Source organism: Carcharodon carcharias, chromosome 28 (genome assembly GCF_017639515.1).
Source record: "Carcharodon carcharias isolate sCarCar2 chromosome 28, sCarCar2.pri, whole genome shotgun sequence".
NCBI classification, from domain to species: Eukaryota; Metazoa; Chordata; class Chondrichthyes; order Lamniformes; family Lamnidae; genus Carcharodon; species Carcharodon carcharias.
This window is the reverse complement of record NC_054494.1, coordinates 22945147-22968329: the sequence shown is the minus strand read 5'-3', so window position 1 is coordinate 22968329 and position 23183 is coordinate 22945147. Positions and strand designations below refer to the sequence as shown.

General features: G+C 55.5%; 1 protein-coding gene across 7 annotated transcripts in view; it reads right to left on the bottom strand.

The window, feature by feature from the left end:
- lrmda (leucine rich melanocyte differentiation associated) overlaps positions 1–23183 on the bottom strand; it is a 1073511-nt gene that overhangs the window by 952623 nt on the left and 97705 nt on the right. For 6 of the 7 annotated variants that reach the window (XM_041176536.1, XM_041176539.1, XM_041176541.1 and 3 more), the window contains 2 exons: positions 11764–11857; positions 11132–11196 (listed from right to left, as the gene is read on the bottom strand). The exons of the other annotated variant lie outside the window; for it this stretch is intronic. In XM_041176536.1, coding sequence (XP_041032470.1) covers positions 11132–11196 — 65 coding nt within the window. In that variant the 5' untranslated portion in view covers positions 11764–11857. The remainder of the gene's footprint in view (positions 1–11131; positions 11197–11763; positions 11858–23183) is intronic. 7 annotated transcript variants of the gene reach the window in all.

The following is a 23183-nucleotide window of genomic DNA, read 5'->3' as shown; positions in this document are numbered from 1 at the left end:
TTTTATTTTATTCATTAAGGGAATGTTGGCATCACTGGCCACACCAGCTTTTGTTGCTCATCACTAATTACACTTGGGAGGGAATGGTGAACTGCCTTCTTGAAGCGCTGCAGTCCATGTGGAGCAAACACACCCACAGCCCTCTTAGAAAGGGAATTCCAGGGTTTTGAGCCAGTGACAGTGAAGGAACGGCGAGATAGTTGCAAGTCAGGATGGTGTGGGGCCTGGAGGGAAACTCAAAGATAGTGGTGTTCACATGCATCTGCGAAGGGGCGAGGGCAAAGGGGTGAGGGGCCGAGGGGGCCGAGGGGACGCGGCCGAAGGCGCGAGGGAACGGGAGCGGGCAAAGGGGGCGCGAGGCCGAGGGAGAGCGCGAGTGCAAGAGAGAGGGCAGGCGCGAGAGACAGATAGGGTGAGCGAGAGGGAGAGGGCGCGATCGCGAGCGAGAGGGCGCGATCGCGAGCGAGAGGGCGCGATCGCGAGCGAGAGGGCGCGATCGCGAGGGAGAGGGCGCGATCGCGAGGGAGAGGGCGCGATCGCGAGGGAGAGGGCGTGATCGCGAGGGAGAGGGAGCGATCGCGAGGGAGAGGGCGCGATCGCGAGGGAGAGGGCGCGATCGCGAGGGAGAGGGCGCGAGCGAGGGGGCGCGAGCGAGAGGGCGCGAGCGAGAGGGCGCGAGCGAGAGGGAGAGGGCGCGAGCGAGAGGGAGAGGGCGCGAGCGAGAGGGAGAGGGCGCGAGCGAGAGGGAGAGGGCGCGAGCGAGAGGGAGAGGGCGCGAGCGAGATGGAGAGGGCGCGAGCGAGATGGAGAGGGCGCGAGCGAGAGGGAGAGGGAGAGGGAGAACGCGATCGCGAGCGAGAGGGAGAACGCGATCGCGAGCGAGAGGGAGAACGCGAGCGCGAGAGAGGGAGAACGCGAGCGCGAGAGAGAGAGAGAACGCGAGCGCGAGAGAGAGGGAGAACGCGAGCGCGAGAGAGAGGGAGAACGCGAGCGCGAGAGAGAGGGAGAACGCGAGCGCGAGAGGGAGAACGCGAGCGCGAGAGAGAGGGAGAACGCGAGCGCGAGAGAGAGGGAGAACGCGAGCGCGAGAGAGAGGGAGAACGCGAGCGCGAGAGAGAGGGAGAACGCGAGCGCGAGAGCCGGCGCGAGCGAGCGAGAGGGAGAGCCGGCGCGAGCGAGCGAGAGGGAGAGCCGGCGCGAGCGAGCGAGAGGGAGAGCCGGCGCGAGCGAGCGAGAGGGAGAGCCGGCGCGAGCGAGCGAGAGGGAGAGCCGGCGCGAGCGAGCGAGAGGGAGAGCCGGCGCGAGCGAGCGAGAGGGAGAGCCGGCGCGAGCGAGCGAGAGGGAGAGCCGGCGCGAGCGAGCGAGAGGGAGAGGGCGCGGGCGAGTGAGAGGGAGAGGGCACGATCATGAGCGAGACGGCGCGAGCGCGCGCGAGGGGGAGAAGACACAATCGTGAGCGAGAGGGAGAGGGCGCGAGCGAGAGGGAGAGGGCGCGATCGCGAGCGAGAGGGCGCGAGCGAGAGGGAGAGCGAGCGAGAGGGAGAGGGCGCGATCGCGAGCGAGAGGGCGCGATCGCGAGCGAGAGGGAGACGGCGCGAGCGAGAGGGAGAGGGGGCGAGCGAGAGGGCGAGGGCGCGAGCGAGAGGGAGAGGGCGCGATCGTGAGTGAGAGGGAGAGGGAGAGGGCGCGAGCGAGATAGAGAGGGAGAGGGAGAGGGCGCGAGCGTGAGCGAGAGGAAGAGGGCGCGAGCGAGAGGGCGAGGGCACGAGCGAGAGGGGGAGGGCGCGAGCGAGAGGGCGAGGGCGCGAGCGAGAGGGCGAGGGCGCGAGCGCGAGGGGGAGGGCGCGAGGGGGAGGGCGCGAGCGCGAGGGGGAGGGAGAGGGTGCGGGCGCGAGCGAGAGGGCACGGGCGCGAGCGAGAGGGCACGGGTGCGAGCGAGAGGGCGAGGGCGCGGTCGAGCGAGAGGGCGAGGGCGCGTTCGAGCGAGAGGGCGAGGGCGCGTTCGAGCGAGAGGGCGAGGGCGCGGTCGAGCGAGAGGGCGAGGGCGCGGTCGAGCGAGAGGGCGAGGGCGCGGTCGAGCGAGAGGGCGAGGGCGCGGTCGCGCGAGAGGGCGAGGGCGCGGTCGCGCCGAGAGGGCGCGGGCGCGCCGAGCGGGCGCGGGCGCGCCGAGAGGGCGCGGGCGCGCCGAGCGGGCGCGGGCGCGCCGAGAGGGCGCGGGCGCGCCGAGAGGGCGCGGGCGCGCCGAGAGGGCGCGGGCGCGCCGAGAGGGCTCGGGCGCGACGAGAGGGCGCGGGCGCGACGAGAGGGCGCGGGCGAAAAGTAGAGAGGGCGCGGGCGAAAAGTAGAGAGGGCGCGGGCGAAAAGTAAAGGGCGCGGGCCAAAAGTAAAGGGCGCGGGCCAAAAGTAGAGGGCGCGGGCCAAAAGTAGAGGGCGCGAGCGAGAGGGAGAGGGCGCGAGCGAGAGGGAGAGGGCGCGAGCGAGAGGGAGAGGGCGCGAGCGAGAGGGAGAGGGCGCGAGCGAGAGGGGGCGAGCGAGAGGGCGAGGGCGCGAGCGAGAGGGAGAGGGAGAGGGCGCGAGCGAGATAGAGAGGGAGAGGGAGAGGGCGCGAGCGTGAGCGAGAGGAAGAGGGCGCGAGCGAGAGGGCGAGGGCACGAGCGAGAGGGGGAGGGCGCGAGCGAGAGGGGGAGGGCGCGAGCGAGAGGGGGAGGGCGCGAGCGAGAGGGGGAGGGCGCGAGCGAGAGGGGGAGGGCGCGAGCGAGAGGGCGAAGGCGCGAGCGAGAGGGCACGGGCGCGAGCGAGAGGGCACGGGCGCGAGCGAGAGGGCACGGGCGCGAGCGAGAGGGCGAGGGCGCGGTCGAGCGAGAGGGCGAGGGCGCGTTCGAGCGAGAGGGCGAGGGCGCGTTCGAGCGAGAGGGCGAGGGCGCGTTCGAGCGAGAGGGCGAGGGCGCGTTCGAGCGAGAGGGCGAGGGCGCGGTCGAGCGAGAGGGCGAGGGCGCGGTCGCGCCGAGAGGGCGAGGGCGCGCCGAGCGGGCGCGGGCGCGCCGAGCGGGCGCGGGCGCGCCGAGAGGGCGCGGGCGCGCCGAGAGGGCGCGGGCGCGCCGAGAGGGCGCGGGCGCGCCGAGAGGGCGCGGGCGCGCCGAGAGGGCGCGGGCGCGCCGAGAGGGCGCGGGCGCGCCGAGAGGGCGCGGGCGCGCCGAGAGGGCGCGGGCGCGCCGAGAGGGCGCGGGCGCGACGAGAGGGCGCGGGCGCGACGAGAGGGCGCGGGCGAAAAGTAGAGAGGGCGCGGGCGAAAAGTAGAGAGGGCGCGGGCGAAAAGTAGAGAGGGCGCGGGCGAAAAGTAGAGAGGGCGCGGGCGAAAAGTAGAGAGGGCGCGGGCGAAAAGTAAAGGGCGCGGGCCAAAAGTAGAGGCCGCGGGCGAAAAGTAGAGGGCGCGAGCGAGAGGGAGAGGGCGCGAGCGAGAGGGAGAGGGCGCGAGCGAGAGGGGGCGAGCGAGAGGGCGAGGGCGCGAGCGAGAGGGAGAGGGAGAGGGCGCGAGCGTGAGCGAGAGGGAGAGGGCGCGAGCGAGAGGGCGAGGGCGCGAGCGAGAGGGCGAGGGCGCGAGCGAGAGGGCGAGGGCGCGAGCGAGAGGGCGAGGGCGCGAGCGAGAGGGCGAGGGCGCGAGCGCAAGGGAGAGGGCGCGAGCGACAGGGAGAGGGCGCGAGCGACAGGGAGAGGGCGCGAGCGACAGGGGGAGGGCGCGAGCGACAGGGGGAGGGCGCGAGCGACAGGGGGAGGGCGCGATCAGGAGTGAGAGGGAGAGGGAGAGTGTGCGAGCCTGAGCGAGAGGGAGAGGGCGCGAGCGAGAGGGCGAGGGCGCGAGCGAGAGGGCGAGGGCGCGAGCGAGAGGACGAGGGCACGAGCGAGAGCGCGGTCGAACGAGAGGGAGAGGGCGCGGGCGAGCGATGGGGAGAGGGCGCGGGCGAGCGAGAGGGAGCGGGCGCGGGCGAGCGAGAGGGCGCGGGCGCGGGCGAGCGAGAGGGCGCGGGCGCGGGCGAGCGAGAGGGCGCGGGCGCGGGCGAGCGAGAGGGCGCGGGCGCGGGCGAGCGAGAGGGCGCGGGCGCGGGCGAGCGAGAGGGCGCGGGCGCGGGCGAGCGAGAGGGCGCGGGCGCGGGCGAGCGAGAGGGCGCGGGCGCGGTCGAGCGAGAGGGCGAGGGCGCGGTCGAGCGAGAGGGCGAGGGCGCGGTCGAGCGAGAGGGCGAGGGCGCGGTCGAGCGAGAGGGCGAGGGCTCGGGCGCGACGAGAGGGCGCGGGCGCGACGAGAGGGCGCGGGCGAAAAGTAGAGAGGGCGCGGGCGAAAAGTAGAGAGGGCGCGGGCGAAAAGTAGAGAGGGCGCGGGCGAAAAGTAGAGAGGGCGCGGGCGAAAAGTAAAGGGCGCGGGCGAAAAGTAAAGGGCGCGGGCCAAAAGTAGAGGGCGCGGGCGAAAAGTAGAGGGCGCGAGCGAGAGGGAGAGGGCGCGAGCGAGAGGGAGAGGGCGCGAGCGAGAGGGGGCGAGCGAGAGGGCGAGGGCGCGAGCGAGAGGGAGAGGGAGAGGGCGCGAGCGTGAGCGAGAGGGAGAGGGCGCGAGCGAGAGGGCGAGGGCGCGAGCGAGAGGGCGAGGGCGCGAGCGAGAGGGCGAGGGCGCGAGCGAGAGGGCGAGGGCGCGAGCGCAAGGGAGAGGGCGCGAGCGACAGGGAGAGGGCGCGAGCGACAGGGAGAGGGCGCGAGCGACAGGGAGAGGGCGCGAGCGACAGGGAGAGGGCGCGAGCGACAGGGGGAGGGCGCGAGCGACAGGGGGAGGGCGCGGGCGACAGGGGGAGGGCGCGGGCGACAGGGGGAGGGCGCGATCAGGAGTGAGAGGGAGAGGGAGAGTGTGCGAGCCTGAGCGAGAGGGAGAGGGCGCGAGCGAGAGGGCGAGGGCGCGAGCGAGAGGGCGAGGGCGCGAGCGAGAGGGCGAGGGCGCGAGCGAGAGGACGAGGGCACGAGCGAGAGCGCGGTCGAACGAGAGGGAGAGGGCGCGGGCGAGCGATGGGGAGAGGGCGCGGGCGAGCGATGGGGAGAGGGCGCGGGCGAGCGATGGGGAGAGGGCGCGGGCGAGCGAGAGGGAGCGGGCGCGGGCGAGCGAGAGGGCGCGGGCGCGGGCGAGCGAGAGGGCGCGGGCGCGGGCGAGCGAGAGGGCGCGAGCGAGAGGGCGCGGGCGCGCGCGAGAGGGCGCGGGCGCGCGCGAGAGGGCGCGGGCGCGCGCGAGAGGGCGCGGGCGCGCGCGAGAGGGCGCGGGCGCGACGAGAGGGCGCGGGCGCGACGAGAGGGCGCGGGCGCGACGAGAGGGCGCGGGCGCGACGAGAGGGCACGACGAGAGGGCGCGGGCACGACGAGAGGGCGCGACGAGAGGGCGCGGGCGGAAAGTAGAGGGCGCGGGCGGAAAGTAGAGGGCGCGGGCGGAAAGTAGAGGGCGCGGGCGGAAAGTAGAGGGCGCGGGCGGAAAGTAGAGGGCGCGGGCGGAAAGTAGAGGGCGCGAGCGAGAGGGAGAGGGCGCGAGCGAGAGGGAGAGGGCGCGAGCGAGAGGGAGAGGGCGCGAGCGAGAGGGAGAGGGCGCGAGCGAGAGGGAGAGGGGGCGAGCGAGAGGGAGAGGGGGCGAGCGAGAGGGGGCGAGCGAGAGGGGGCGAGCGAGAGGGGGCGAGCGAGAGGGCGAGGGAGGGGCGAGGGAGAGGGCGCGAACGCGAGGGAGAGGGCGCGAGCGAGAGGGAGAGGGAGAGGGCGCGAGCGAGATGGAGGGAGAGCCAGCGCGAGCGAGCGAGAGGGAGAGCCGGCGCGGGCGAGCGAGAGGGAGAGCCGGCGCGGGCGAGCGCGAGGGCGAGGGCGAGCGCGAGGGTGAGGGCGAGGGCGAGCGCGAGGGCGAGGGCGAGCGCGAGGGCGAGCGCGAGGGCGAGGGCGAGGGCGAGGGCGAGGGCGAGCGCGAGGGCGAGGGCGAGGGCGAGGGCGAGGGCCAGCTCGAGGGAGAGGGCGAGGGAGATGGCGAGCACGAGGGAGAGGGCGAGCGCGAGGGAGATGGCGAGCGCGAGGGAGAGGGCGAGGGCGAGTGAGGGAGAGGGCGAGTGAGGGAGAGGGCGAGTGAGGGAGAGGGCGAGTGAGGGAGAGGGCGAGTGAGGGAGAGGGCGAGTGAGGGAGAGGGCGAGTGAGGGGGAGAGGGCGAGTGAGGGGGAGAGGGCGAGCGAGAGGGAGAGCGCGATCGCGAGGGAGAGGGCGAGCGGAAGGGAGGGAGAGTACGAGAGAGTGAGAGGGCGAGCGAGAGGGAGAGGGTGCGCGAGAGGGAGAGGGCGCAATCGCGAGCGAGAGGGTGAGGGCACGAGCAAGCGAGAGGGAGAGGGCGCGAGCAAGCGAGAGGGAGAGGGCGCGAGCAAGCGAGAGGGAGAGGGCGCGAGCAAGCGAGAGGGAGAGGGCGCGAGCAAGCGAGAGGGAGAGGGCGCGAGCAAGCGAGAGGGAGAGGGCGCGAGCAAGCGAGAGGGAGAGGGCGCGAGCAAGCGAGAGGGAGAGGGCACGATCGCGAGCGAGAGGGAGAGGGCACGATCGCGAGCGAGAGGGAGAGGGCGCGAACGCAAGCGGGAGGGAGAGGGCGCAATCGCGAGCGAGAGGGAGAGGGCGCAATCGCGAGCGAGAGGGAGAGGGCGCAATCGCGAGCGAGTGGGAGAGGGCGCAATCGCGAGCGAGAGGGAGAGGGCGCAATCGCGAGGGAGCGATAGCGAGGGAGAGGGCGATCGCGAGGGCGATCCTAAGGGAGAGGGCAATCGCGAGGGAGAGGGCGAGCGCGAGGGAGAGGGCGAGCGCGAGGGAGAGGGCGAGCGCGAGGGAGAGGGCGAGCGCGAGGGAGAGGGCGAGCGCGAGGGAGAGGGCGAGCGCGAGGGAGAGGGCGAGCGCGAGGGAGAGGGCGAGCGCGAGGGGGAGGGCGAGCGCGAGGGGGAGGGAGAGGGTGCGGGCGCGAGCGAGAGGGCACGGGCGCGAGCGAGAGGGCACGGGCGCGAGCGAGAGGGCACGGGCGCGAGCGAGAGGGCGAGGGCGCGGTCGAGCGAGAGGGCGAGGGCGCGGTCGAGCGAGAGGGCGAGGGCGCGGTCGAGCGAGAGGGCGAGGGCGCGGTCGAGCGAGAGGGCGAGGGCGCGGTCGAGCGAGAGGGCGAGGGCGCGGTCGAGCGAGAGGGCGAGGGCGCGTTCGAGCGAGAGGGCGAGGGCGCGGTCGAGCGAGAGGGCGAGGGCGCGTTCGAGCGAGAGGGCGAGGGCGCGTTCGAGCGAGAGGGCGAGGGCGCGTTCGAGCGAGAGGGCGAGGGCACGGTCGAGCCGAGAGGGCGAAGGCGCGGTCGCGCCGAGAGGGAGAGGGCGCAATCGCGAGCGAGAGGGAGAGGGCGCAATCGCGAGGGAGCGATAGCGAGGGAGAGGGCGATTGCGAGGGCGATCGTAAGGGAGAGGGCAATCGCGAGGAAGAGGCGAGCGCGAGGGAGAGGCGAGCGCGAGGGAGAGGCGAGCGCGAGGGAGAGGCGAGCGCGAGGGAGAGGCGAGCGCGAGGGAGAGGGCGAGCGCGAGGGAGAGGGCGAGCGCGAGGGAGAGGGCGAGCGCGAGGGAGCGGGCGAGCGCGAGGGAGAGGGCGAGCGCGAGGGAGAGGGCGAGCGCGAGGGAGAGGGCGAGCGCGAGGGAGAGGGCGAGCGCGAGGGAGAGGGCGAGCGAGGGGGAGAGGGCGAGCGAGGGGGAGAGGGCGCGAGCGAGAGGGAGTGGGCGCAAGCGAGAGGGAGTGGGCGCGAGCGAGAGGGAGAGGGCGCAAGCGAGAGGGAGAGGGCGCGAGCGAGAGGGAGAGGGCGCGAGCGAGAGGGAGAGGGCGCGAGCGAGAGGGAGAGGGCGCGAGCGAGAGGGAGAGGGCGCGAGCGAGAGGGAGAGGGCGCGAGCGAGAGGGAGAGGGCGAGCGCGAGGGAGAGGGAGAGGGCGAGTGAGGGAGAGGGCGAGTGAGGGAGAGGGCGAGTGAAGGGGAGAGGGCGAGTGAAGGGGAGAGGGCGAGTGAGGGGGAGAGGGCGAGCGAGAGGGAGATCGCGATCGCGAGGGAGAGGGCGAGCGGAAGGGAGGGAGAGTACTTGAGAGTGAGAGGGCGAGCGGAAGGGAGGGAGAGTACGTGAGAGTGAGAGGGCGAGCGAGAGGGAGAGGGTGCGCGAGAGGGAGAGGGCGCAATCGCGAGCGAGAGGGTGAGGGCACGAGCAAGCGAGAGGGAGAGGGCGCGAGCAAGCGAGAGGGAGAGGGCGCGAGCAAACGAGAGGGCACAAGCAAGAGGGAGAGGGCGCGAGCGAGTGAGAGGGAGAGGCCGCGAGGGAGAGGCCGCGAGCGACAGTGAGAGGGCGCGAGCGATAGGGAGAGGGAGGGTGCGAGCGCGAGCGAGAGGGAGAGGGCGCGATCGCGAGCGAGAGGGAGAGGGCGCAATCGCGAGCGAGAGGGAGAGGGCGCAATCGCGAGCGAGAGGGAGAGGGCGCAATCGCGAGCGAGAGGGAGAGGGCGCAATCGCGAGCGAGAGGGAGAGGGCGCAATCGCGAGCGAGAGGGAGAGGGCGCAATCGCGAGCGAGGGGGAGAGGGCGCAATCGCGAGCGAGGGGGAGAGGGCGCAATCGCGAGCGAGGGGGAGAGGGCGCAATCGCGAGCGAGGGGGAGAGGGCGCAATCGCGAGCGAGGGGGAGAGGGCGCAATCGCGAGCGAGGGGGAGAGGGCGCAATCGCGAGCGAGAGGGAGAGGGCGCAATCGCGAGGTAGCGATCGCGAGGGAGAGGGCGATCACGAGGGCGATCGTAAGGGAGAGGGCAATCGCGAGGGAGAGGGCGAGCGCGAGGGAGAGGGCGAGCGCGAGGTAGAGGGCGAGCGCGAGGGAGAGGGCGAGCGCGAGGGAGAGGGCGAGCGCGAGGGAGAGGGCGAGCGCGAGGGAGAGGGCGAGCGCGAGGGAGAGGGCGAGCGCGAGGGAGAGGGCGAGCGCGAGGGAGAGGGCGAGCGAGAGGGAGAGGGCGAGCGAGAGGGAGAGGGCGCGAGCGAGAGGGAGAGGGAGAGGGCGCGAGCGAGAGGGAGAGGGCGCGAGCGAGAGGGAGTGGGCGCGAGCGAGAGGGAGAGGGCGCGAGCGAGAGGGAGAGGGCGCGAGCGCGAGAGAGAGGGAGAACGCGAGCGCGTGAGAGAGGGAGAACGCGAGCGCGAGAGAGAGGGAGAACGCGAGCGCGAGAGAGAGGGAGAACGCGAGCGCGAGAGAGAGGGAGAACGCGAGCGCGAGAGAGAGGGAGAACGCGAGCGCGAGAGGGAGGGAGAACGCGAGCGAGAGGCAGATCGCGAGCGCGAGAGCGAGAGGCAGAACGCGAGCGCGAGAGCGAGAGGCAGAACGCGAGCGCGAGAGCGAGAGGCAGAACGCGAGCGCGAGAGCGAGAGGCAGAACGCGAGCGCGAGAGCCGGCGCGAGCGAGCGAGAGGGAGAGCCGGCGCGAGCGAGCGAGAGGGAGAGCCGGCGCGAGCGAGCGAGAGGGAGAGGGCGCGGGCGAGCGAGAGGGAGAGGGCGCGGGCGAGCGAGAGGGAGAGGGCACGATCATGAGCGAGAGGGCGCGAGCGCGCGCGAGGGGGAGAAGACACGATCGCGAGCGAGAGGGAGAGGGCGATCGCGAGCGAGAGGGAGAGGGCGATCGCGAGCGAGAGGGAGAGGGCGATCGCGAGCGAGAGGGAGAGGGCGATCGCGAGCGAGAGGGAGAGGGCGATCGCGAGCGAGAGGGAGAGGGCGATCGCGAGCGAGAGGGAGAGGGCGATCGAGAGGGAGAGGGAGAGGGCGATCGAGAGGGAGAGGGCGATCGCGAGCGAGAGGGAGAGGGCGATCGCGAGCGAGAGCACAATCGCTAGAGAGAGCACAATCGCTAGAGAGAGGGAGAACGCGATCGCGAGGCAGAGGGAGGACGCGAGAGAGAGGGAGAACGCGAGCGTGAGAGAGAGGGAGAACGCGAACGCGAGAGGGAGAACGCGAGCACGAGGGAGAGGCAGAACGCGAGCGAGCGAGAGGGAGAGCCGGCGCGAGCGAGCGAGAGGGAGAGCCGGCGCGAGCGAGCGAGAGGGAGAGCCGGCGCGAGCGAGCGAGAGGGAGAGCCGGCGCGAGCGAGCGAGAGGGAGAGCCGGCGCGAGCGAGCGAGAGGGAGAGCCGGCGCGAGCGAGCGAGAGGGAGAGCCGGCGCGAGCGAGCGAGAGGGAGAGGGCGCGGGCGAGCGAGAGGGAGAGGGCGCGGGCGAGCGAGAGGGAGAGGGCCCGATCATGAGCGAGAGGGCGCGAGCGCGCGCGAGGGGGAGAAGACACGATCGCGAGCGAGAGGGAGAGGGCGATCGCGAGCGAGAGGGAGAGGGCGATCGCGAGCGAGAGGGAGAGGGCGATCGCGAGCGAGAGGGAGAGGGCGATCGCGAGCGAGAGGGAGAGGGCGATCGAGAGGGAGAGGGAGAGGGCGATCGAGAGGGAGAGGGAGAGGGCGATCGAGAGGGAGAGGGCGATCGCGAGCGAGAGGGAGAGGGCGATCGCGAGCGAGAGGGAGAGGGCGATCGCGAGCGAGAGGGCGATCGCGAGCGAGCGGGAGAGAGCGATCGCGAGCGAGAGGGCGATCGCGAGAGAGAGGGAGAACGCGAGCGCGAGCGAGAGGGAGAGGGCGAGCGCGAGAGAGAGAGGGAGAACGCGAGCGCGAGAGAGAGAGGGAGAACGCGAGCGCGAGAGAGAGAGGGAGAACGCGAGCGCGAGAGAGAGAGGGAGAACGCGAGCGCGAGAGAGAGGGAGAACGCGAGGGAGAGGGAGAGCGCGAGAGAGAGGGAGAGCGCGAGAGAGAGGGAGAGCGCGAGAGAGAGGGAGAGCGCGAGAGAGAGGGAGAGCGCGAGAGAGAGGGAGAGCGCGAGAGAGAGGGGCAACACCCACATCCCATGAAAGAATAAAGAAGCTAGAGGCAAAGAAATTAAGGGATATGGTGATTTTGACAGCTCTTAGCAATGTGCCCCCACCTGGTCCACTTGGCAGATTTTGAAGCACTCAACCTCTGCCCATTAAACCCATTGTTGAAGGTATTGCCTCCTGCAAGCTGGAGTTCTGTGCTCATCTCCCCTTACCTGTGGAGCAGCATGTAGTTGAGAAGGCAGCTGCTCTTGTTGATGCAGATCATCTTGTTCCACATCTGAGGTGCAAAAAAATTGAAGCATAAGCAACTACCAAGTTGATTTGAAGGTAAACTGCCGAGAAGTGTAGATCAATCCATGCAGACTTCAAACTAATAGAAATGACCTCCAAATTGGTGGAAATCACCTCCAAAGCAGTGAAGCACATTCTCATAACAATGCTCACATTCAGAAAGAATTTTGATATGCATAGAAGTGTGTATATGTGTGCGCATCTAAATATCAATGAGAGAGATACAGATAATAGAAATAAATGGACAAGATAGATAGCAGAGATAGATACAGAGACAGACACTGACTTGAATACACGTATCAAAATTCTAAATTCTCCATGAACGTGTCCCTTCACCTTAAATGAAAAAATACACTGACATCAAATCATGCAAAATCTTATTGTAAAATAAAATAGGAGAGTGGGAACAGGTAGCAATTCTAGTTCAATTGTTTGTCAGTTAACAACTTGTCACCTGCTTTTCAGGAGAATAAAATATGGTTTAAAAGACAGGTTATGACACCTGTACGCAGACCTTTCTTTAGACCACAAAGTCCCGATGATGGGTACTTACCCGAAAAGCCTTTCCTCGTGACTGCTACTGTGTATTCTCAGCATATGCCCCATTTCATTCTACCCTCGCACAGTAAACTTTTGGGAGTATGGCTCTAGATCATGCATTAGAAAATCAGTATTAGAAATACTTGAAACAATAACCATCACAAGGAAAAGCATAGTAACGTAATACAAGTAAAACTAGGGATTGAAGAAAACATGTTTTTTTTCCCCCCCTGGATCCTGTATACTCTTGCAGGGCGTGAAAGTAACTATGGCCTGAATGAGAATTTGTTATGTCCTTTGAATATCGATGCACGGTCTTTCAAAGCACCATGCTGGTTGTCATTGATTTCAACGATTTTTAAAATTAAAAGATAAAGCTGAAAATTTGGAAATCAGATAATAGATTTTATGCTTTTTATCCTCTCATTTCAAATGTGTAAAAATATCTGAAAATTCATCAGTATTCCTCATAACACTACCTTCCTGATATTCATTTACCCATTCATTACAGAATTCAGGACTGTGTAATGCAATTTTCTTTCGATCAACCAAACAAATACAAAAGATTATCCTTCACTTTGGATGGGACTCAAAAGACTTCAAAAGTATGAGATTCATTTTTTGGTTGACATTTTCTGCCTGCAAAGTTGGTAAAAAGAAAAAGAAAGAATGGGCATGTCACAGTTTTTTGAAATTTCTGTTCTCTGCAAGGATACGCAAACTCCAACCTTCCCCATAAGTATAGGTCAACTGCCCAAGTTAACACAAAACATGACATGGAGAATTTACATAAAAAACTTTGGAAAAGAAAATTCATCTACCTGCTTTTTAAAAAAGCCTCGATGTCTACACAAGGAACACAAGATATATGAGGAGTAGTCGATCATATGGCCTAACGAGCCTGCTCTGCCATTCAATATGAGCATGGCTGATCTTGGGCTTCAACATCACTTTCCTGCCACCCACCCCCCCTATCCCTCGATTCCCCGACAGACCCAACATTTGTATATCCCAGCCTTAAATATAGTGAATGAGAAACATCCACAAACCTCTGGGGTAGAGAATTCCAAAGATTCACAATGCTTTGAGTGAAGTAATTTCTCTTCAACCCCTTACCCTGAATCTGTGCCCCCATGTTCTAGATTCCCCAGCCAGTGGAAGCAACCTCTCAGTGTCTACCCAGTCAAATTCCTTCAGAGTCATAAATGTTTCAATTAGATCACCTCTCGTTCTTCTAAACTCCAGAGATACAGAACCAATGTTCTCAGCCTCTCATCCCAGAGACCACATCTAGTGAACCTTCTCTGTACTGCCTCCAATGCAAGTATCTCTCTCTCTTCAGGTACAATGCCCTAACAGGACATTGACAACCATGGACTTCCATGTCAATCTTACTCTAGAGGCATGGATTAAAATTTTTGGGATACATTCATCAGATTTGCAAGGCTCTTTAAAAAGGTTGTTCTTTGTCTAAAACTACCTCTTTTACCATCTATCTTTCCCATCAACACCCGACTTTCTAACTCATAAGTGCTTATTACATGCCCAAGAAATTCAACTGCCTCGTCCCGATTTTGGTCAGCAGAGTTCTTTTGGTCTCAGATTTTGCTAGCAATTTTTCATTGGTAGTGTGACGTGTTCTTCATTGGTAGTGTGATTTGTTCTTCATTATTTGCTTCAAAAGCCACAACTCTGAAGCCTCGATTCATTTCTGCATTGCTTTGCTGACTGTCCAACAGTCACTTCCGTATGTTAAAATTGGTTTGATGTAGCAAACCCAAGTATATCCTTCCTTAAATACGGAGACCAAGTCTGCACAGTATTCCAGGTGTGGTCTCACCCAAGCCCTGCACAATGGTAGGACTTCTTTTCAATGCCTTTGTGATAAAGGTCAACATTCCATTTGCCTTACTAATTGCTTGCTCTACCTGCATGTTATCTTTGAGTTCTTTGCACAAACACACCCAAGTCTCTCTGAACTTCAATATTTAAAAGCTTAACACCTTTTAAAAAATATTCTGCTTTTCTATTCTTGTGACCAAAGTGATTAAAGCTCACTTCCCCACATTATACTCCATCTGTCACTTTGGGTGCTCAATCACAACCTGTCTATATCTCTTTGCAGCTGCTTTGTGTCCTCCTCGTAGCCTGCATTCCCAGGTGCTTTTTATCCTCAGCAAACTTAGATACATTACTCTCTGCCACTTTGTCCAAGTTATTAATATAGATTCTAAATAGTTGAGGCCCCAGAGCTGATCCTTGCAGGACACCACGAGTCACAGCCTGCCAACTTGCGAATGCACCATTTATGCCTACTCTTTGCTTTCTGTCCATTAACCAATCCTCCATGCTAATATCACCCCAACTCCATCAGCCCTTATCTTGTATATTAACCTTTTGTGTGGCATCTTACTGAATACCTTTTGGAAATCCAAGTATACTATATCTACTGGTTCCCCTTTATCTACCGTCCTAGCTATATCCAGGTACGGCCTCATCAATATCCTGTGTAATTGCAGTAAGACTTCTTCAATTATATATGCCATTCCCTTTATACCAAAGGTTAATATATTATATGCCTTCATATTTGCTTTCTGTACCTGAACATTAACTATCTCTAATCATGCACAAGGACACTAAGGACCCCTGAATGCAAACATCTCCCAGTCTCTCACCACACAAAAAGATATTTTACTTTATTTTTTCCTACCAAAGTGGATAAACTTCACACTTGGTCATTGGAATACAATGCAATGTTCTTTCCGCTGGCCCAATCTCTCCAAAGGTTAACTGGTCTATATTTCTCCATTTTCTCTCTATCTTTTCTTAAATAGCAGGGTAAAGTTTGCTACCTTCCAATCCAGGGAACTGTCCTAGAATCTAAGGAATTCTGGAAAATCAAAACCAATGCGCCCACTATCTCTGCAGCTACTTTTTTTCAAACACAAGGATACAGCTCATTGGGTCCATAGGATTTGTGGCCATATAGTCCCATTAATTTCTTTAGTACTATTTCTTCACTTATACCAATTTTTTTAAGTTCCTCATTCTTGCTAGACCAGAGGCCAGCAACCTTAACAAGAGCCTTTATTTAAATTTAGTCAAAAACATGCCATCTTAAAAGCCACAATGATATTACTCAAATGCAAATAATAATGAAAAACAAGGCGGACACATTTCAACATCATCTTAGAGGTTTTTACAAAAATGCCATTAATTGAATGATACTTTCTTACAAGTACAATGTTAATAAAACATTTTTTAAAAAATGAAGCAAGCTTTTAATTATCAAAGTGGATTTGATCGATCGAGGTCAGGAGCTGCATTTGAGTCCTTAATGAGCCACAGATAGCAGATCCCTGTGCTTGGCCTTTGGTTCCATTATTTCCAGAATGTTTTTTGTATCTTCTATCATGGAAACAGATAAAAGTATTTGTTTAACTAATGTCTCTGCCATTTCCTTCCCATTATATTTTCACCCCTTTCTGACTCTAATGGGCCCATATTTACTTTCCAATTTACATACCAAAAGAAACATTTACAGTCTGTTTCTATGTCTCTTGCTAGTCTATTCTCATATTCTCTTTTCTCTTTCTTTACTAATTTCTTGGTCTACTTTTGATGAATTTTCAAATCTTCCCAATCTTCAAATATACTGTTCTTTTTTAGCGACATTATAAACCTCTTCCTTTGATCTAATACTATTAAATACTCGTTAACTACTGTTGAACTACTTTTTGTGGGTTTCTTGGTGTCATAAGGTAATGCCTATTTGTTCCAAATCATGTATCAATTCTTTAAATGCTAGCCATTTCTTGTCTACCATCATACCTTTTAATGTAATCTTCCAATTTACCACAGCCAGCCAATCCCTCACACCTACATAATTTGCTTTGATTAGATTCACAGCCCCAATTTTGGACTTAATGATGTCACGTTCAAACTCTACATAAAACCCTATCGTTATATGCTTTCCAAGAGGCCCCTTTACTACAAGATCATTACTTAACCCTTTTCCATTGCACATTACTAAATCCATCTAGTTCCGTTGACTCTTCAGAATACTGATCTAGAAAACTACTCATACATCCTATGAACTTTGATTTTCACAGTCCATTTGAATATTAAGGTGCCCCATGGTTACTGTATTCCCCTTATTATATGCACCTCTGGATTTCCAGATTTATACCATGCCCTACACTATAACTATTGTATAGCAGGCCTATAAACAACCACTGTTGTTTTCTGCCCTTGCTGTTTCTTAAATACACCTGAACTGATTCTACATGGGACCTTACCTCAACAAATCACTTTCTCTCTAATCTCTTTATCCCATCCTTTATTATCAGGATCAACTTTTCTTCTCTTCCATTTTGACTACCTCTTCTAAAAGTTAAGTATCTTGGAATATTTAGTCTCAAGCTTGGCCACTTTGCAATCACATCTTTATATTGGCTATTAGCTCAAACATATTAACTTCTATGTGTGCTATTAATTCATGTAATTTGTTGTAAATACTTTATGAATTCAGATATAGTGCTTTTAGCTTTGATTTTTTTCCTAACTTTCCCTGACATCACTAATGCCTTATTATAATTGTTACTATCACTGTCTCTTCCTGTCTTATTCTGCTTATTTTTACCCAAAACACTGTTCAGCTCTACTGGGTCTTGACACTTCCACTAATGTTTTTGAATTTACCCTTGGTTGAATCCTACACCCACTCCCCACCCACCACCAGCCTTTATTAGTTTAAAGCCCTGTCTACAGTTCTCATTATTCGATTCACCAGGACATTGGTCCCAACCTGATTTAAATGCAGCTCGTTAAAACAAAACAGCTCCCTCCTTCCCAGTGTTGGCACTAGTGACCCATGAAGCAAAACCCCAGCCTTGTACACCATGCCTTCAGCCATGCATTTAACTTTCTAACCTATTTATCATAATACCTGCGTGTGGCTTAACTAACAGTCTAGAGATTAGTATTTATTAGTACTTAAAACAGGTTCGGTTTTCAATTTGGGCCCAAACACCCTGAAACTCTTGCAGAACATAATTCCTAGTTCTACCTATGCCATTAGCTCTGATCTGGACCAGAACAATTGGGTCCTTCCCCTCCCACTCCAAGTTCTTCCCCAGGGGCAAGTTGTTGACTAACTCTGGAGCTGGGCAGGCAACATAACCTTTAGAACTTCTGGTTACAGCTGCAGAGAACAGATCTATTCCCGAGTATACGGTCCCCTGTCACTACCACATTCCATTTCACTCTTCCATACTTAAATGGTCTCCTGCAATCGTCAGTTCGGCCATTCAGCTGGCAGTCCTTTTTCGCATCCACACAAGTAGCAAGTACATCATACTTGCTAGTCGAAGTCAAGGGCCAAGCCAGCTCCATCACTACATCCTTGATCTCCATTCTTGCCTGATCCATAGTGACATCCTCCTGCCACTGACTATTGATCAATTCTATTTAACCTAAGGGGTGTGACAGCCTCCTGGAACTTGTCCAGGTAACTGCACCTTCCATGATGGCCCATAATGTCTGCAGCTCAGACTCCAGCTCAACAGCTCTGCGCCAACGTTCCATGAGCTGCAGACACTTACACAAATATGGTTGCCCAGGATCATCACAAACTCCCACATGCCCTCCTATGTCTGTCCAACCTTATTTATTTCTTTGATTAGTTAATTACTAATTTAGGTAAGGAAAGTAATAGCAAGTTACAGTTTCCTAGCTTAGACACAAAAAAACACTCCAGTTATTGGAGGTTAAAAAAAATTTAAAAGTTGGAACCTCCTTCCCCCCTCCACACAATTTCCACACAACAAATTTCTGCCTTCAGTACTGTTATCGAAGGACATTTTCATGATCATTCTGTGCTCGAGGCTTGTAGGACTGAAGGGTCTTCTAGAGATAGAGTGAGATGAAGCTATGGAGGGATATCTCAGGACATTAGATATTCAATTCACTCCATGTGATACCTGGAAATGATTAAAGGTACTGGATAAGGCAAACACGGTAGGTCACAACAACATCCTGATTGTAGTAATGAAAGCATGTGCTCCAGAAATAGCCCAGTCCCTAGGCAAACTGCTTCAGTACAGCAACATGGCATCTATCCAAAAATATGGAAAATTGCCCAGGTATGTTCTATCCACAAAAAAGCAGGACAAATGTTAGGAATCCTGCGATGAGTAACTCAACTCCTGACTCCCCAAAGCCTGTCCACAATCTACAAGGCACATGTCAGGAGTGTGATGGAATACTCTCCACTTGCCTGGATGAGTGCAGCTCCAACAATACTCAAAAAGGTGAGTGATACCATCTAGGTTAAAGCAGCTCGCTTGATTGGCACCCCATCCACAAACATTTACTCCCTCCACCACCGACGCAGCTGTGAACACTATCTACAAGATGTACTGCAGAAACTCACCAAGGCTCCCTGGAGCCTTCCAAACCCATGACCACTACCAGCTACAAGGACAAGGGCAGCTGATACATGGGAACACCACCAGCTGGAAATTTCCCTCCATGCTACTCATCGTCCTGACTTGGAAATATATCGCCACTCCTTAACTGTCACTGGTCAAAATCCTGGAACTCCCTCCCTAACAGCACCATGGATGTACCTACACCACATGGACTGAAGCAGTTCAAGGCGGCAGCTCACAACCACTTTCTCAAGGGCAATTGGGGATGAACAACAAATACTAGGCTAGCCAGTGAAGCCCACATCTCTTTAATGAATAAATACAATCCAACCTAGCCAATTACTGCCCCATCAGTCTACTCTCAATCAATGAGGGAAGATGTCGTCAACAGTGCCTTCAAACAGCATTTACTGAGCAAATACCTGCTCATCGATGCTCAGTTTAGGCTCCATCAGGACAACTTGGCTTCAGGCCTAATCACAGCCTTGGTTCAAATGTGGCCAGAAGGGCTGAATTCAGAGGTGAGGTGAGACAACAAGAAGTATTTGACAGAGTGTGGCATCAACGCACCCTAGCAAAATTGAAGTCCATAGCAGTCAAGGGGAAAACTCTCCAGTGGTTGGAGTCTTACTTTGCACATGCCCCTTTACTTCCCCCCCCTCCTCACCGTCCAAGGGCCCAAACACTCCTTGCAAGTGAAGCAGCATTTCACTTGCACTTCCCTCAATTTAATCTACTGCATTCACTGCTCCCAAAGTGGTTTCCTCTACACTGGAGAGACCAAACACAGGCTGGGTGACCGCTTTGCGGAACACCTTCAGTCTGTCCGCAAGCATGACCCAGACCTCCCTGTCGCTTGCCATTACAACACACTACCCTGCTCTCACGCCCATAATTCTGACCTTGGCCTGCTGCAATGTTCCAGTGAAGCTCAACGCAAACTGGAGGAACAGCACCTCATCTTCCGACTAGGCACTTTACAGCCTTCCGGACTGAATATTGAGTTCAACAACTTTAGATCATGAACTCTCTCCTCCATCCCCATCCACTTTCTGATCCCCCTTTTTCCAATAATTTTTCTATAATTTTCTTTTACCACCTATCTCCATTATTTTTAAATGTATTTCCATCCATTGTTTTATCTTTACCTTTTAGCCTATTTCAATCCCTTCCCCTCACCCCACCTCGACTAAGGCTATTTGCACTTGCTTGTCCTGCTTTCTACCCTTAATGTCACCATTAGCACATTTATTAGCTAATATCACCATCTTCAACACCTCTTTGTCCTTTTGTCTATGACATCTTTTAACAATCTCCACCTATCACTGGCCCTCTATCCAGGTCTACCTGTCCCACCCCCCCTTAAATCAGCTTATATTTCACCTCTTTTCTATTTTTCCTTAGTTCTGGTGAAGAGTCATACAGACTCAAAACGTTAAATGTATTCCTCTCCACAGATGCTGTCAGACCTGCTGAATTTTTCCAGGTATTTTTGTTTTGGATTTTCAGCATCCGCAGTTGTTTGCTTTTATGTTTGCACAAAGGAAGATGGTTGTGGTTGTTGGAGGCTAAATCATCTCAACCCAAAACATCACTGGCAGAGTTCCGCAGTTGTGTCCTAGGACCAACCATCTTCAGTTGCTTCATCAATGCCCTTCCCTCCAATGTAAATCAGAAGTAAAAATGTTCACTGATGATTGCATAGTGTTCAGTACCATTCATAACTTCTCAGATAATAGAACAGTCCATACAGCACTCAGCAAAGCCCAGTCAATATTCAGACTTGCACTATGTTGCAAATAACATTTGTGCTAGACAAGTGCCACAAAATAACTATTTTTCCTTGACATTCAAAGGCACTACCATCACTGAATCCACCATCAACATCCTGGGGGCTTACCTGATCAGAAACTTAACTGAACCAGCCATATAATTACTGTGGCTACAGGGGCAGGTCATAGGTTGGGAATCCTGCATCAAATAATTTGTCTCCTGACTTGGAAAAGCTTGTCCATCTTCTACAAGGCACAAGTTGAATGTGTTGGAATATCCTCCATTTGCCTGGGTGAAAGTAGTTCCAACAACACGGAAGAAGCTCAATACCATACAGGCAAAGCAGTCCGTTTGATTGGCAGCCCATCCGCCACCTTAAATATTCACTCCCTCCACCACTGGCACACAGCAACAGCAGTGTGCACCATCTATAAGATGCACAACAGCAACTTGCCATACCTCCTTCAACAGCCCCTTCCAAACTCACAACCTGCAACAAAAAAGGCAGCAAATGCATAGCAACACCAAATTCCTCTCCAAGTCGTACACCACTTAGAAGTATATCACTGCATCCTCACTGTCACTGGGTCAAAATCCTGGAACTCCCAGCCTAACAGCAATGTGAATGTATCTACACCACATGGACTTCAGTGGTTCAAGAAGTTGGTTCAGCACCACCTTCTCTAGGGCAATAAGGTGTGAACAATAAATGTTGGCTTTGCCAGTGATGTTCATATCCATGAAGAAATGAAAAAGATAAAGGTATAAGTGGGAGGAATAAACAAATAAACTTGAACTCACCCTTTTTCTAACAGGACCTCCTGCTAACCATTATAACAGCGCATGAACTGCAGTTGTGCAGAACCTCAGCACAGAGATGATCTTGCCCTCCTTCATGTTCTAGATTATGTGGTCAGAAGCAGCCAGCAACCAAAAGAAATGTGGGCGTAAATTAACAAAATAAATGCAATAATTTTGGAATTGTATTTCAAAAATCATGAAGAATATGAATGTCCAAAGCAGCACAAACCAGGAACTGATAAACAAAATTAAAACAGTACTCTCTGAAACCAGTTTCAACTTTATCATTTCCATTACATAGCCAACTAGTGAATCCAACAACAAATAGCAATCTATATGATTACATAAAATGCTGGAGAAGTGTTGATTTCCAAAGTTTGTTTCCAACTGGATTATAAATTTTTTACCAGGAAGTTACAGTACACTCTTGGGTAAAACAGTCTCATGAGAACAGAGCTAAAAACTACAAATTCCATGGTGCATCTCTCTCAAATTTATCTGATAGGAGTCCAGGAAAAAGTTACAACTCTGAAGCTAAAGCTCATAAGTAGGCAAAACTTTCAAACCTAAAACAAGCAACTTTAAATTTAATTATATTTTTCCCCAGAATGGCGTGTTTTTATTTTTTTTTATATGTTCTAACCTATGGACATCCAATCTGGATGTAGAAGATAAATGGTAGCCAAAAACCACTTGAAATATTTGAACAGTTTGATTGGTTTGTGAAAGCTGACAGTTTTAGATTCCTTGGTTTAAAAAACAATTATTTTAATTGGGTGGCTTAGCAGTGGTGGCTCATTACTAATTCAAAGCCTTTTACCTATCTGATGATTTGAGAGTGTATTTGGATTGGTTTGAATAACCAATTGACTAAATGTAAAAATCAAATCAGCATACTTATTTGGGGAAACAATTTTTCACCTTACAGATGCATGGCACTTTTGAAGTGCAATGCTCTGGTGCCAGACTTTAATTAGGTAGGTATTTGATTATGATCTTTAATAAAACAAACATATCTACAGTAAACTGTATTACGAATACAAATTATATGTCAATAAGTTACCTATTGGTGAATTACACTGAATGGGGTTTTTTCCTGGGAAGTTGAAATTTACTTTATAAGAATTAGCTGCAAGAAATGCTATAAAAGAAAGCTAAACTTTAGCAGATTGTTCTCAGGCCCCAGCATTCAAAAGATCCAAAACCATCTCCCCGATCTTGGCTCAAAAACTGCATCCTATTTCCCAGCATATCTGTCTTCACTTGGGCTTAGCTCTCCAGGGGAAACTGTGCAGGAGACTTATAGAGGAAACAAGCCACAGAGGAGAGATGTAAAGAAATTTCTTTTTTCCATGTCCAAATCCTAACCTTTTTGGTTTACTTCCAGGGGAAAAAAAATATGGTGAGGCATTTCTGAGGATTCCTAATATGTTCCATGCCTCGAAGATGCTCTTGCTATTAATCAGGAGGACGGCTTTGCATGATAAGGGACATGAACTGGATGCATGCCATGAACTTGTACAGGCCAGATTTAGCCCCCCATTGTTACCAGCACTAAAAACTTTAGACTCTGCAAGCTTGTACTGTAATTTTGTTGTACACCATCACAAGACATTAATCTTATTCATCTGTGAATCTAATGATACATATGAAACCCATACATTTAATGGCCTACTATTATCATAGTTGACAAGATAAATGACAATAGGTCAAAACTGACAGTATTTCAAAAATGCTCCAGCAGACCATTTATCAAATGCTGAGTATTCACTGCTAAACTTGTCATAAAAAATCTCCTAGATCTAAGAGACCCCCAGTAATCAAGTTATATTAAATAAACTCTGTACTTTAAATAAACCTCCTCATCCAGATTGGTATTCATAGTTGAAGATAACATGTGGAACATAACAGAAAAGTATTAAAAATTACATCATGAGGAAAACATATAGCTAAATATATAAAGTTGCTTGTTTTATGTTTGAAATATCTGTCTACTCTTGAGCTTTAGTCCTAGAGTTGTAACTTATTTTAAACTTTGCATGAAACGCTTCATCCAAAGTGTATAGCCAATAAATCTGGTAATTTAGAATTACTGATAATTACAAATATGTGAAAAGATTTGAGTGTCTATTGGAACTGAAGAGTTATTTCCATGAACCAGATGTGAATAATATAGTAGTAGTAAATGTAAAATACTAAAATAGCAGAGTTTCAAATTTTTTAAACATGATGTCATGCAAATTCAACAACTACACAAATGTATTGAATTAGGTCGACTTTAGTGAGTGATAATTGAACTCAGAACTGAGATCATTACCACTGACATGTTTCTTAAAATGACTCCATATATTTTTATCTACTTCTGACCATATATGACAGCTGGCACTAAATAACACAAAAGGCAGAAATAGTTTCTCTCTCACATGTG